Genomic DNA, 13,543 nt, shown 5'->3' with positions numbered 1-13,543 from the left:
TGTCTGAATAGGCTATTACTACTGTTCATAATTTTGCATTGGTGGTTGCTTCATCCATTGTTACGACTCAACATGGACAAAGAGTTTTAAATTTCCCAATAAGGTAACAATAACAAATAATTTTACCCTTCATTCCTACCAAGCATCCAGACAAGACAGGAAATAATTACTTTTAAAGTTCATGTGATATTTGTGATCAAAACCATTTGGATCTCGGAAACAATCTCTGATAAGAAAAGCTTATATTTTTCCTTGAAATGACAGAATTCTTCTCCGATCAAAAATACTACCATCATTACCAAATTTCTTCTGACAAGCCCTAAAATGATTCTAACCGGCAGAATTGACTAGGAAAGTAAAAAAAAAAAAAAAAAGTGAATACATGTGGTCTTCGAATGAATGCTTTGTACAAGCACAACAATAGGTAACAGTATTTAAATATATAAAGGTGAAAATTCTCTCCCCTTCATCTTCTCCATACAAAGACAGCAGTGTTTCTTCAAATGGAAAGACAGACAATGGATGCAAAAATTCCCTTTTCTAAATAAAGGATGCCACCTTCTGTGCTACCGTTTTCCATGTAGCATCAGAATGAACTTGGTTTCAAGGCAACACAGGCGAGGCTAAACCATATAATTTTGCAAAGACACCTAGGTGGTAAGAAGAGAAGACTATATAATGGTTTGCGCTTTGCCTGACAATACATGGCAGATGTGTCATCTGTCAGCAAGCGAGATTTTAAATGCCAGGAAGCCATGGGAGTGTTCTTGTCAGTGTTCCAAATTCAAAGTAAGAGCAATCTTGTTTTGTTTGGACCCTTCTATACAGAACCTGAACTTTAAGTGAGCACCATAATTTGACGTTATTGCAGACTAGAACACAAAATGTTTAAATTGTATAATAGTTATGAGCATGGGACCTGACTAGAGACTACAAAAACATAGTTAAAATCAAGAAGGTTCTACCCATTGTTTATCAGATGACATGAATTCTGAATCAGTATCGCACTGGTTAGTTAAGACTATAATTATTAATTCAGTATTAATTCAAATCATATGAACAAATGTCTATTGTTCAAAAATCTAAGAGCAGATAGTAGAAATCCACAATAATTATCTACAGTATAGTGGGCGGTATTTAACTACTTTTTACTCAGAAAATACCTATTACAATTAATGGACTCACCTTATGACTAAGATAGGTCCATTAATTTTAATAGATCTATTCTGAAATTAATGAACTAATTTCAGTGGGTCTACCCTGAGTAAAATGTAGTTAAATATCATCCATCATGTCCATAGAAAGTTTCTTCCCAATTCCAAGCTAGTTAATTATTAATTTACAATGCTGGGGACTGTATAGATTTGCTTTTAAAGCCGCAAAAAAATTAAAAATACTGAAGTACAGCTTGTGCTAATATAGAAAAATAAAACCCCATTTTAGTTCAAGTATTGCAAGAAGATATCATAGGTGCAACATGAAGAAGTCAAACAATTAATTTAAACAGAATGTGGCTGATCACAACTGCTGCATGATGAGAAATGGCTGCTCTTTCTTCCTCCAAGCTTTGACCTTCAACACACTCCGAGCAGACGTAACTGAGATTTTTGCAGTCAACCATCCTCCTTATAACTTGGTAACTAAGGTGCAAGGTAAGAACACAAGATGAGCTTGCAGGATCAAGCTGTCATGAAGTAGTGATCCTGTCAGTGGCGTAGCTAAGGCTTTTGCTGCCCGGGGCAGTCACTGAGTTTGCAGCCCCTCTTGCTGTTCCTCAGTGAGTCTACTCTGAGTAGGACTAGCACCCGAGGCAACTGTGTGTGTGGGGGGGGGGAGATATGTAAATTTACATAGCAGGAGGAGGGCAAACGAGGGCTGAGAGCAAATGTAAAAAGGATGGGAGAGCTGCATATTCCTGCATTCCAGAGGGTTGGACTAGATGATCCTCAACAGCGTCACTTCCAACTCTACAATACAGTACTACAATTCTAGGGAAAAGGAGCCAAAAGGGCAAAATCACTTCCCAAAGGTGTTTTTCCACATGAGAAAGGATTTAAAGTGAGGCAGGAAACAGTTAAGCGGGGAGATGTGGAAAGGTGGGAGGGGGCACACACACAAATACAGAGAGAGAGAGAGAGAGAGAGAGAGAGAGAGAGAGAGAGATGGAGGAAAGAGTCGCCCTGTTTTTTTGTTCGCAATTTCAAAAACATAGCCCATTACTCAAGAAAAGAAACCCATGAATACCTGAGTGTAGGTGCTTAAGAGATACGGAGTGTGTGGCAGCGAAGAGAGAAGCGGCTCCATGCAGCTCCCAAGTGCCGGTGGGACGGCTCGCTTTTCCCTCTCACCTGCCTCTGCCTCCCTGCGGTGGCTGTAAGGGCAATGCCTGAGCCTGAGTGGGTTCAGGGGGCAGCAGCACAGGCACACGCTCCCCCATCAACAGACAGGGAGGGGGGAACCCTGTGGCACCGCCAGTGCAATTCTGGCATACTTCCTCTGGCCTTAAAGAACATAGCTATGCTGACTCCTTATCCATACACAGCGTCGAGTTCAGCCGCGTTTTGCTGCGTTTGCTGACTGAACAGCCCCCTTAGTGATGACACCCGGGGCGGCCCGCACCCACCACTCCCCCCTTCCTACACTGTGAGCAAGTATTGCTGGGGTGGGGCCCCTCAGGCAGGTGGTAACAATTAGTCCCCAAAGTGGGAGAATGTGATGGGGCTGGCTGGTTGACAGCATTCCCCAGCCCCTATAAATCTTCGAGTTAACCTGCCAGGGGAGAGAGAGAGAGAGAGAGAGAGAGAGAGAGAGAACATGCCGTGTATTAGACTTGCTGCTTGATGTTCTGGCTCCAGAGAAGGAGCCAACGAAGCTTGGTAACCCGTTTGGTGCCTTGCGTGTGATGGATTAGTAGCTTGGAAGGAGGACTTGGGAAAGCAACCCGCTCCTTGACATAGGCCAATGGCCCAGCATCCTATTCTCACAGTGGCTAGCCAGAGGTCCATGGGAAGCATGGTATTTTTATTCAAATGTAATCTAATTGGAGCTTTTTGTTTGACACTGTTATGCCTAGCCCTAACCTAGTACCAGGCACAGAGTACTCAGAGGATGACTCAGACACCCCACAGGTTGAGGAGTGGCAGGAACCAATGCTCAGGACCCCCCTGAAGGGCCAACTCTCCAGGGTTTCAGGCAAGGGACCCTCCCAACTCTAACTGGAGATGCTGGGAATCGAATCTGAGACCTTCTGCAGGCAAAGCAAGTGCTCAGCCATTGAGCTATGATCCTCCATCTGCTTTAGTGTTGAGGGTCCCACAAAACTTTGCTTCTGCCTAATCCAGACATTTAGGAGACATTGTGAAAGTGCTGCTGAAGACAGCCAACTACCCAAATCGAGACTGACAAAACTAAAAATAATTCCAACAGATACGGCCCGACAGGCACAACTGCAGCAGGTTGAGTTTAGGTCCCATTTTCCAAGTGAGAATGCTGTTCAGTCACATATTGGCACAGGAAATAACCACATGGTAGGCCCTGCAGCAGCTCATAATGTAACTTAGCGCCCTATACAAACGAGCAGCAGCTTTCTAGCAGACATGTAACAATGAAATAATTTCCAATTATAACTTCAATTTAAAATGCACACTTTCCGTTCAAAGCCACCCAGCCTCTTGAAACAGGGCTCCTTAAGGCTGATATGAAACATTCTGCATTTAGAAGAATATCAATGCAGAGCAGGGCAGAGGACAGGAGTACACTTGGCAATCCTAACTGGGCTCCTAATCCTTATCAATATGTAGTTCCCCCAAAACGTTTGCTTTATATACACTATTTACACAATGGGCCCCACGTGATTGGCTAATTCCGGGATACTCCTGTCTGCCAATCAGAGTGCGGATTCACTTCCACCTGGAGCTGGATTGGGTGACTCCTGCAGACCAATCAGACTGCTGCAATCTCAATCCTATTGTTCTGGGACCAGTCAGACTGCTGCAATCTCAATCCTATTGTTCTGGGACCAGTCAGACTGCTGCAATCTCAATCCTATTGTTCTAGGACCAATCAGACTGCTGCAGTTTGGATCCTATTCAACTCAGTACATAACAGCATCGGAGTGAATTTTGTAGGTCACTAGATTTCTAAAGCTGTACCGATATAGATGACAATACCTATATAAACCAAAAGCCAAATACTGCATCAGTAGTAGCTTGAGCATGTGTTTTCAAAGACAAATGTTTAACAGCTACATTAAGCGTACAGGTAAAAGGCCCAATACACTTGCTCAACTCATAGCAGAGGAGCAGCCCAGCGAAGAACTGGAGTGCAAAAAAGGGGGAAGAGGTACGCATTACAACTAAGAGTAGAGTAAGTGCCTCGTTCAATGGCTTTTCAATCTTACACCCTGCTTTCAAAATATATTTAAAACTCTTTCTTGCAAAATCGAAAAGAGATGATCTGTTTTGTTTTTGTTCTTTTGACAGAGTATTAACCTGGACGAGCTGGTATATGGAGTCTACCCAAACATATTAAATTCTACTCATTAAAATCACAGCAGTTGTTTCTCTGATAAACAAAAATGTGAAACAACAACGTCCCTCAAATTAAAATTGTGCACTGCTGTCACAGAAATCCAAGAGCTAAGATTAGGACTTTTACCAATTATTTTGATTCCCTGTAGTAAAACACCTTTGAATATACATGCAAGCAAAAAGTAGGCCACCAGTATTATTCCACAATGTATCAAATCCTAGAAAATTAATCTGTTTATATGATGGGGAAAGGAAATGCTTGAAAAAATAGTTATTACCAAACATCTGACTTGGCCCAGTTCCCTTCTAGAAAGCCCTTTGCAATTGTTATTTTCTCAGTAACTACCTTAAATCTTTCATGTTCTATTTCTAGGCACATGTAAGAGGACGCTCCATCCTTATAAATGAAAAAAGATCATCTACAGAAGTGGAGGCTATACCTAAAATTTGTCAGATAATAAAATGGTTTCTCATACATACAAACACACAAGTCCTCAAAGTACAGCATTTGAGACAAGAAATACAGGAGATTTCCCACTTACGAGGGGTTTTGTGTGCATAAGCGAAATGTGTAAGTGGGGAAACTTCATTTTTTAGTGGTTTTGTTTTCCATTTCCACCCCCCTCCTCCACTTTCATTTGGAAGGGTAGGAGCGGAACAAGGGCAACCTAAAGGGCAGCAGAGACCCCCTTCCTACTGCCCCTCGCCTTCAATCTCAGCCACGCAGCTGAGTCCGCTGCAAGGAACAGCTTCCCACTGTTGAGCAGGGTAGAATAGCAACAGAGAGAGCTCCTGCACACCATTTGGGGGTCAGCGTCGGAAACCTTTTTCACTTTCAGCTTTAGAAGTATAATGAGTTTTCTCCCCAGAAGAGTGTTCACAAGTTCCGTGACCACAGAGAAGCTGGGAAGGTTGCACAGATAAGACCTGCTGCAAAGGAGCTTTCCTGCCTCTCAGCTAATGAGCACAGTAGTGCACAGCAGTGGGGAGGGGGGGCACACACCTTTTTCAAGCCAGCACCAGAGCCCTGCTCTTTCATAATCTACAGAAAAATTCTTCTGGGCTCCGGGGAGGGTCACAAGGACTCTTCAGCTCTCTTCTGCCATTTCCAGGTTTGAATTGATTTATTTACTTATTTCCTAGCACAGCGCATAAGGAGTGTGTGTGTGCCTGCCCTGCATTCCAATGGCAAGGTATTAGGTGCCAATGTGGAGCACAGCAATTCATAGTCCCAGAGTTGATTAAATCATAGAATCCTAGAGTTGGAAGAGACCACAAGGGCCATCCAGTCCAACCCCCTGCCAAGCAGGAAACACCATCAAAGCATTCCTGGCAGATGGCTGTCAAGCCTCTGCTTAAAGACCTCCAGTTTGGATAGACCATAATAAAATTATAGAATATGGACCTAATGATTTAGATACAATGTAGTGAACAATGTATTATAGCAGGACTGTTAATCCTTCAACTTCCCCAATTTGATCAATAATTCTCTTCTAAACAGCAAATTTGTGGCAAAACAAGCTTGTTTTAACCCAATCTTTTGTTTGTTTGGTCTTCAGTCCATAATACTCTTAAAACAATCCAAAGAAGGTAACTATTATTTTTGTTGTTGTTTAGTCGTTTAGTCGTGTCCGACTCTTCGTGACCCCATGGACCAGAGCATGCCAGGCGCTCCTTTGTTCCACTGCTTCCCGCAGTTTGGTCGGACTCATGTTGGTAGCTTCGAGAACACTGTCCAACCATCTCGTCCTCTGTCGTCCCCTTCTCCTTGTGCCCTCCATCTTTCCCAACATTAGTGTCTTTTCCAGGGAGTCTTCTCTTCTCATAAGGTGGCCAAAGTATTGGAGCCTCAGCTTCAGGATCTGTCCTTCCAGTAAACACTCAGGGCTGATTTCCTTAAGAATGGATAGGTTTGATCTTCTTGCTATCCATGGGACTCTCAAGTGTCTCCTCCAGCACCATAATTCAAAAGCATCAATTCTTTGCCAATCAGCCTTCTTTATGGTCCAGCTCTCACTTCCATACATCACTACTGGGAAAACCATAGCTTTAACTATATGGACCTATGTCGGCAAGGTGATGTCTCTGCTTTTTAAGATGCTGTCTAGGTTTGTCATTGCTTTCCTCCCAAGAAGCAGGCGTCTTCTAATTTCGTGACTGCTGTCACCATCTGCAGTGATCATGGAGCCCAAGAAAGTAAAATCTCTCACTGCCTCCATTTCTTCCCCTTCTATTTGCCAGGAGGTGATGGGACCAGTGGCCATGATCTTAGTTTTTTTGATGTTGAGCTTCAGACCATATTTTTCGCTCTCCTCTTTCACCCTCATTAAAAGGTTCTTTAATTCCTCCTCACTTTCTGCCATCAAGGTTGTGTCTTAATATTTAGGCAGCTATAAATAAAATAAAAGGAGGCAAAGCATACTGCCAAGAAGATGGCTGAAGGGAACCTACAGCCAACAAATGGACCTTGCTCCCTTTACGTCAAGCCTCTTGTGTTGTTACTGGGTGGTGGATAATGCTTGAATTATTTAAATAAAAATATCCTAGACTACGGATATAGATGTTGTAAAATACCATTGAGCAAATTAAATAATGAATTACTGATTACCTAAAATTGGCCCTTTGAATGATATAGATCACCTGTTTTTCCTTGCAGCGCAAAAATATTATGCTGCAGCTGACTATTCTCACAGTACCATCACAGAATCACTAATACACAAAAAACCAATGTGCCACAGAATTACAAAATATTTAAACATTCAGAAATGGCATTTAGAATAATATATGGAAACTGTGTTAATATATGGAAGCTATTGAGACGTGTGTAAAATGTACTGGTCATTGGGAGAGGGAGCTAGACTTTTCAATGCAAATTACATACAAATCTGGTCGTACCTTACAGATCTTATATAGAGATTCCTGCCCATCTCCTCCTGTATCTTTAAAATATTCATGAGCTGGGAATGTACGATGGATGTCTCGTGTAATGACACTCTCCTGGGATGAGTCCTGTGAAGGAAGGGAGAAAATAGCATCATGCAAACGACACTTAAAACGAGGAAACCAAGATACTTCAACCAAGATACAGAATGAAAACATATACAGTACTTGACAGATTATACCACTACCAGCTGGCCAGAAGGCTTACCTCAATTGCAGGATGGAATCCAGAACATGTGCCCCATCTTAAGATTTGCAGGAAATTATTAGCCATTTAATAGGGCATCAGTAGTAACTGCTTAATGCATCCGCAAAACAAAACGATTAGTTTTTCCACTTTGATGATACACTTTGGAGGAAGCCATGGTGGCCCTTGGCGGGAGGGTGGATTACTGACTATATTGCCATCTCTTGATATAAGCAAACATGTCCCACCACTGCTGCCACCTATAGGAAAACAGATCCCTTGGTCCAATTTCCATAAACACACCAGTTTAGGTATTTGTGTGTCTTTCATTTTTATATTTCAGGGTCTATGAAACCCACTCTCCTAACTTCCCATGAAGGGGGCACAAAAAAGGGCCTCAGATGATGACTGCAGGGTCCAGGTTAGTTCATGTGGGGAGAGGTGGTCCTTGAGGTACTGGTGTCCACATCCACACAAAGATTTATAGATCAAATCAGCACTTTGAAAAGATTCTGGAAACAAATTGGTAAGCACTGCAGACATACCAGATTTGGTGTTATATGTACTGACTGTCCGCTGGGTTTTTTAAATTGCAAATTGGTGTAAGTGTCTTCAGCGCCTTGCTCTCATGGAAAGATTAAAACATGATATGAGGAAAGCAAGGGGCTGAACTACATCTAATCATGTTGACACTGTATGGTTTCTGCTCATTATTTTCATAAATATTTCTCTTGGGAGCTCACAACCTCTAACTACCCAAGCTAGGTTTTAGAGGGGCATTATCATATAGTTGCTTTACTTATTGTTTATCTGGTTTCAATGCTTATTACTTTTCTCCAATCATATGCATTGTAACAACGAAACACAAGAGATCCAGCGCTGAGGGCCTTCTGTTGGTTCCCTCACTGCAAGAAGCAAAGCAACAGGGAACCAGGCAGAGGGCCTTCTCGGTAGTGGCGCCCGCCCTGTGGAACGCCCTCCCATCAGAGGTCAAGGGAATAAACAACTACCTGACATTCAGAAAATACCTGAAGGCAGCCCTGTTTAGGGAAGTTTTTAATCCGTGATATTTTAAATGTATTTTAATATTTGATGAAAGCCGCCAAGAGTGGCTGGAGAGACCCAGCCAGATAGGCGGGGTACAAATAAATAAATTATTATTATTATTATTATTATTATTATTATTAATCTGTAACTGTTTGATTTGCTATTGTAAATCTTTATAGTACTGCAATTTATAAAATAAAACTCTTAATATAAATAAACAAACAAAAAACCCAGCACTTTGCAGCAAGCCCAGAAATGTATTGGTAGCCAGTGCAATCACTGGTGTTGTATGTTCAGACCACCTTGCTCTGGTAGTAGTCCAGTCTAGAGGTCACCAGAGCATGGGCAACAGATGTTCGGCTGTCCCTACCCATCGGTCAAAACTGTTGAGCACCTGTTGAGACTCCCCAGTAGAGGGCCCACTACAAATCCCTGGACCCACTGCTGCTCCTTCTCTGTGTTCTTGCTGCCTGTCCACTTAGGAGCATAGGAACCTGCCTTAAACTGAATCCAGATCATTACTGTCTGCACAAACTGGCAGTGGATGCCCAGGGTTTCAGATCTGACTCTCTCCCTGTCCTACCTTTAGATCCCAGGGACTGAACCTGGGACTTTCTGTATGCAAAGCAGATGCTCTCACACTAAACTATGTGAGAGAGAAAGGATAAGGAGCAGTGATCTCTGCACACCATGATTTTACCCATCATGACTAAAAACTTGCATCAAAACATAGTAAAAAGGAATATGTAACAAAAGATTGATTATATGTTAATAAAAAACAAAGCAAAACATTAAAATAAATATAAATTTACTATCGTGGACTTGTTAGATGCAGATAAATTGTGGGAGAAGTCAACTGGGGAACATGGATGTAGCCAAATCAAAATCAATACAAATCTGAGGTTCTGCTCCCCCCCAACAAAAGCTTCCCTCCCCACACAAAAATCCTGGCTATGCCCATGCTGGGGAACCAGCAAGGAAAGAAGCCTGAGAGCCCAGGGATTGGTGGTGGGACAATGACGAATAGTCAGAGGGAGAAGACTATGAAGAGGTGTCGGAAGCTGAAGAGGTCACAGAGCAGGTGGAGTCTGTGGCAGAGACAAGCCCAGAAGAGGAGGCCAAGAGGCAGAGACTGATTCTGGCACGGGAAGAGGCATGGGAGTCTCTCCCTCCTGTTGTGACCAGCTACCCTGCACCCGGGTCTTCCAGAACCAAGAGAGGCATGAAGAGAGAGGAAGAGAAATTAGCTTCACACAGGTAAAGTCTCAGATTACCTGGGGGGGGGGGGACTCTGGAAAAAAGAGGACTTAGGCAGCTCTGTGGAGGCCTTGTGGTACGTGCTTGGACCTCGAGTCTCAGCAACTGCTTCATGGGGGCAAGACCTGCCGGAGATGAGTTGCTGTGCTCATTAGGTATGATACTCCTGTGCAGATCCTGTTTTTGCTAATAGTCAACACCAATTAGCTCTGTGTGATTTACTGCTGGCCCTCTCCTGTCATCTACATATTTTTGTCCAAACATAGTTACCGTATTTTTCGCTCCTCCTAAAAAGTAAGGGGAAATGTCTGTGCGTGTTATGGAGCGAATGCATGGTCCCTGGAGCCCAATTGCCTAGGGGCCAAAAGCAGATCCTGCTCTTTTTTTTACAAAGAGAGAAGGGGTTGTTGAAAGGAAGCCGCTGAACAGCTGTTCAGCAAGTGATTGGGGAGAGAGATAAGGCTCCCTTTCCACCCCCGCCCCCTTGCCCAGGCCTCCATTGTTGAATGCAGAGGGAGGCTGTTTGTTTCCCCAGCGACATGTGACTGGCTGATTAGAAGCTGTAGAAATGGCTGTAGGACTAGAAGCTGCAGAACTGTGAGTTGGACCCCATAAAAACGGGGCTTTTCCTCTTTGGAAAAAAAAGCTGCACCACTTTCAGCTGATCCTAAAAAAAGCAGGGCTTTTCCCTTAGCAAAAAAAGCTGCACCACTTTCAGCTGATCCTCAAAAAAGCAGGGCTTTCCCTTTGCAAAAAAAGCTGCACCACTTTCAGCTGATCCTCAAAAAACAGGGCTTTCCCCCTTTCCTCCTCTAAAAACTAGGTGCGTCTTATGTTCAGGTGCGTCTTATGGAGCAAAACATACGGTATACCATATAAAATGAATACCAACAAGTCTGCAGAAAGCTGTGCTGATGGCAGATTTTAAATACTCTATGACAGGGATGTCCAACCGGTCGACCGCAATTGACAGATCGATCCACGGGTAATAGTGGTCGATCGCGGGTTCATTTTCCTCTGCGGTGGAAAAAGAGCATCCGTGCGTGTGCCGTCCTGACCTGACGAGAGTCGGTCATCGCTCGGCCCCCAGCACTGGCGCCCTGCTACTTCTGCGTTTCAGAAGCCCCTGCTGGCAGGCTGCAGCAAATTCACTCCGGCAGGAGGCTGCGTGGATCCCCGGCCGTGCCAGTCTACCCATGCAATCGTGCGGCAGCAGACCGTTCCTGGCGCCTATCCTCTACTTCCCTGTGACGGCCCAACCAGAGGGTAGCACGTAGCGGGAGCATCGCCGAGGATGAAGACCCACCTGGGTGCCGTGTCGTAGGTGATACGAGAGCGGCAGAGTGTTTATTGTTTCATTATCAACTTATGGCGTGCCCCCCAAAAAGCTCAACAACTTTGTGTTCCTCCCCCCCAAAAAATGGGTAGATCACTGCCAGTTTTTTATTCCGGGAGTAGATCACCGTCTCTTGGGAGTTGGACATCCCTGCTCTATGAAATAAGTGCCATGGGCAACAGATGGCATAAATCCCTTAGTCAAAACTAATGAAGTTGAACTTTTATACCATGCTAATTAATAGAATACATTCTGTTTCCCCTTCAGTTTGAAAAGTGTCACAAACCATGAAGACATTACTCAATTAGCAAAAAGAGATATTATAATATGATACACAGTGCTTTGAGGGAGGATCTAAATTTAATTTAACAAAAAACAAAAAACTATAGGTTGTGCTTCATGCTTTAAAAAGATATTCAAGACAGGTAATTCAAAATGGTGACATTTACAGAGAACAGGTTTCTAAAATGCCGCCAACTTAGCTTGTTAGTCAACATGTTTAAAAATGTTTGACAGCAAGGATTAAAACATATGTGAGCAGCACGAATTCTGACATTTTGTCTACTTAAAATGTTCCTTTAATTTCTGTGTTTTGTTCAGTTAGAACAGGCTTCTTCAACCTCAGGCTCCAGATGTTTTGAGACTACAATTCCCATCATCCCTGACCACTGGTTCAGCTAGCTAGGGATCATGGGAGTTGTAGGCAAAAAAACATCTGGAGAGCTGACTTTGAGGAAGCCTGAGTTAGAAGAACAAAAGGCACAGCACTGAACTTTACAAAAAGAAATTAAACATTGCTTAAGTTAGGGCTAAAGGATTCACACTGTGGCTACCCTTCTGTCCCCCTACAATGAAGACCTAACCTACAAATGTTTAATTCAAAAGTACCCCCAAGCTGCAAACCTGGTCCTTCCAGAGGTGTGCAGCAGGCCATCTTTCTGCCTCCCAGACTCAATAACTTGGAACACATAATACTTTTGCCACTTTAAAATTCAGCTTCAGTTTACTGGTCCACATCCTGCCCATCAGCATCTTCAAGCACCAGTCTAGAATCTCAGCCACCTCTCCAAATACAGACAGAACAGAGGGACAGAGCTAGGTGCCATCTTCATACTGGTGACACCTCACTCTAAATCTCCTAATGACAGCTCACAGTCATATACCAAATAGCATGAGGGACAAGATGAAAGCCTGCCAGCACCTCCCATAGTGCTGAACAATGGCCCCCATAATTATTTTCTGGAAATGGCCCTGGGGGTAGGAGCAGAACCACCAAAGTAAAGTGCCCCCAACCCTCACCTCCTTGAGATGTCCAAGAAGGATAACAAGTTCAATGGTATCAAAAGGTGAGTTGGTCTGTGACCGTTAAAAATAAATTCATTCATTCAATGGTATCAAAAGCCATCAAGAGGTAAAGGAAAACAAGAAGGATTGCACTCCCTCCCACCAACTCTCTCCTTACAAATGTCATCAGCCAGGATGACCAAGGCAGTTTCATTGCACAGCCAGACCTGAAGCCAGACTGCAATGAATCCAGATAACCACTTTCCTTCAAGCATGCCTGTTTGTTTTTAGTTTGTTTTTATTGTACAGTCACACTTCAGGTTGCGAATGCTGCGGGTTACATTTATTCGCATTGTGCTCGCGCCAAACACGGAAGTACCGGAACGGGTTACTTCTGGGTTTCGGCGCTCGCACATGCACAGAAGCGCTAAATCGTGCTTCGTGCATAAGCACCGAATCACGACCCGCGCATGCGCAGAAGAGGCGTTGCGGGTTGTGAATGCTGCGGGTTGCGAACGTGCCTCCCGCACGGATCACGTTCGCAACCTGAGCGTCCACTGTACTGTATGATGAAAAGGTTTCAATGGGGGGGAAAATATGGCACTAGTGGCCATGATGGCTAAGATCTACCTCCACTGCTGGAAGCAATATGCCTCTGAATGCCAGTTACTGGGAAATCACAGATAGGGAAAGGGCTATTGCACACAAGTCCTGCCTGCAGGTTCCCACAGGCACCTGGCTGTGAGAACAGAATGCTGCACTAGATGAGGCTTTGGTCTAACTCAGCAGGACATAAGCAGTGCACCTGTGCAGCCCTTGGCCCCTGCAAGCTGAAGAGGAAAAGACAGATTTGTTTGCTTGCTTGCAACCACCTCAGCCATGTGTTTTCCCTCTGATATCATCTGGTACCCAAATCTGATGTCATCACATCTGCTATAAGGCCCCTCTCTTGTTTGGATCACG

The 13,543-nt window shown here is 43.8% G+C and overlaps 1 protein-coding gene across 2 annotated transcripts in view; it reads right to left on the bottom strand.

Annotated features, from left to right (window-relative positions):
* The window catches only part of RABGAP1L (RAB GTPase activating protein 1 like), a 133,943-nt gene that overhangs the window by 68,070 nt on the left and 52,330 nt on the right, over positions 1-13,543 (bottom strand). For both annotated transcript variants that reach the window (XM_033151247.1, XM_033151248.1), the window contains exon 14: positions 7,425-7,538. In XM_033151247.1, coding sequence (XP_033007138.1) covers positions 7,425-7,538 — 114 coding nt within the window. The remainder of the gene's footprint in view (positions 1-7,424; positions 7,539-13,543) is intronic.

Source organism: Lacerta agilis, chromosome 6 (assembly GCF_009819535.1).
Source record: "Lacerta agilis isolate rLacAgi1 chromosome 6, rLacAgi1.pri, whole genome shotgun sequence".
Taxonomy (NCBI): Eukaryota; Metazoa; Chordata; class Lepidosauria; order Squamata; family Lacertidae; genus Lacerta; species Lacerta agilis.
The sequence above is the reverse complement of the archived record's forward strand: the minus strand, read 5'-3'. Positions and strand labels throughout refer to the sequence as shown.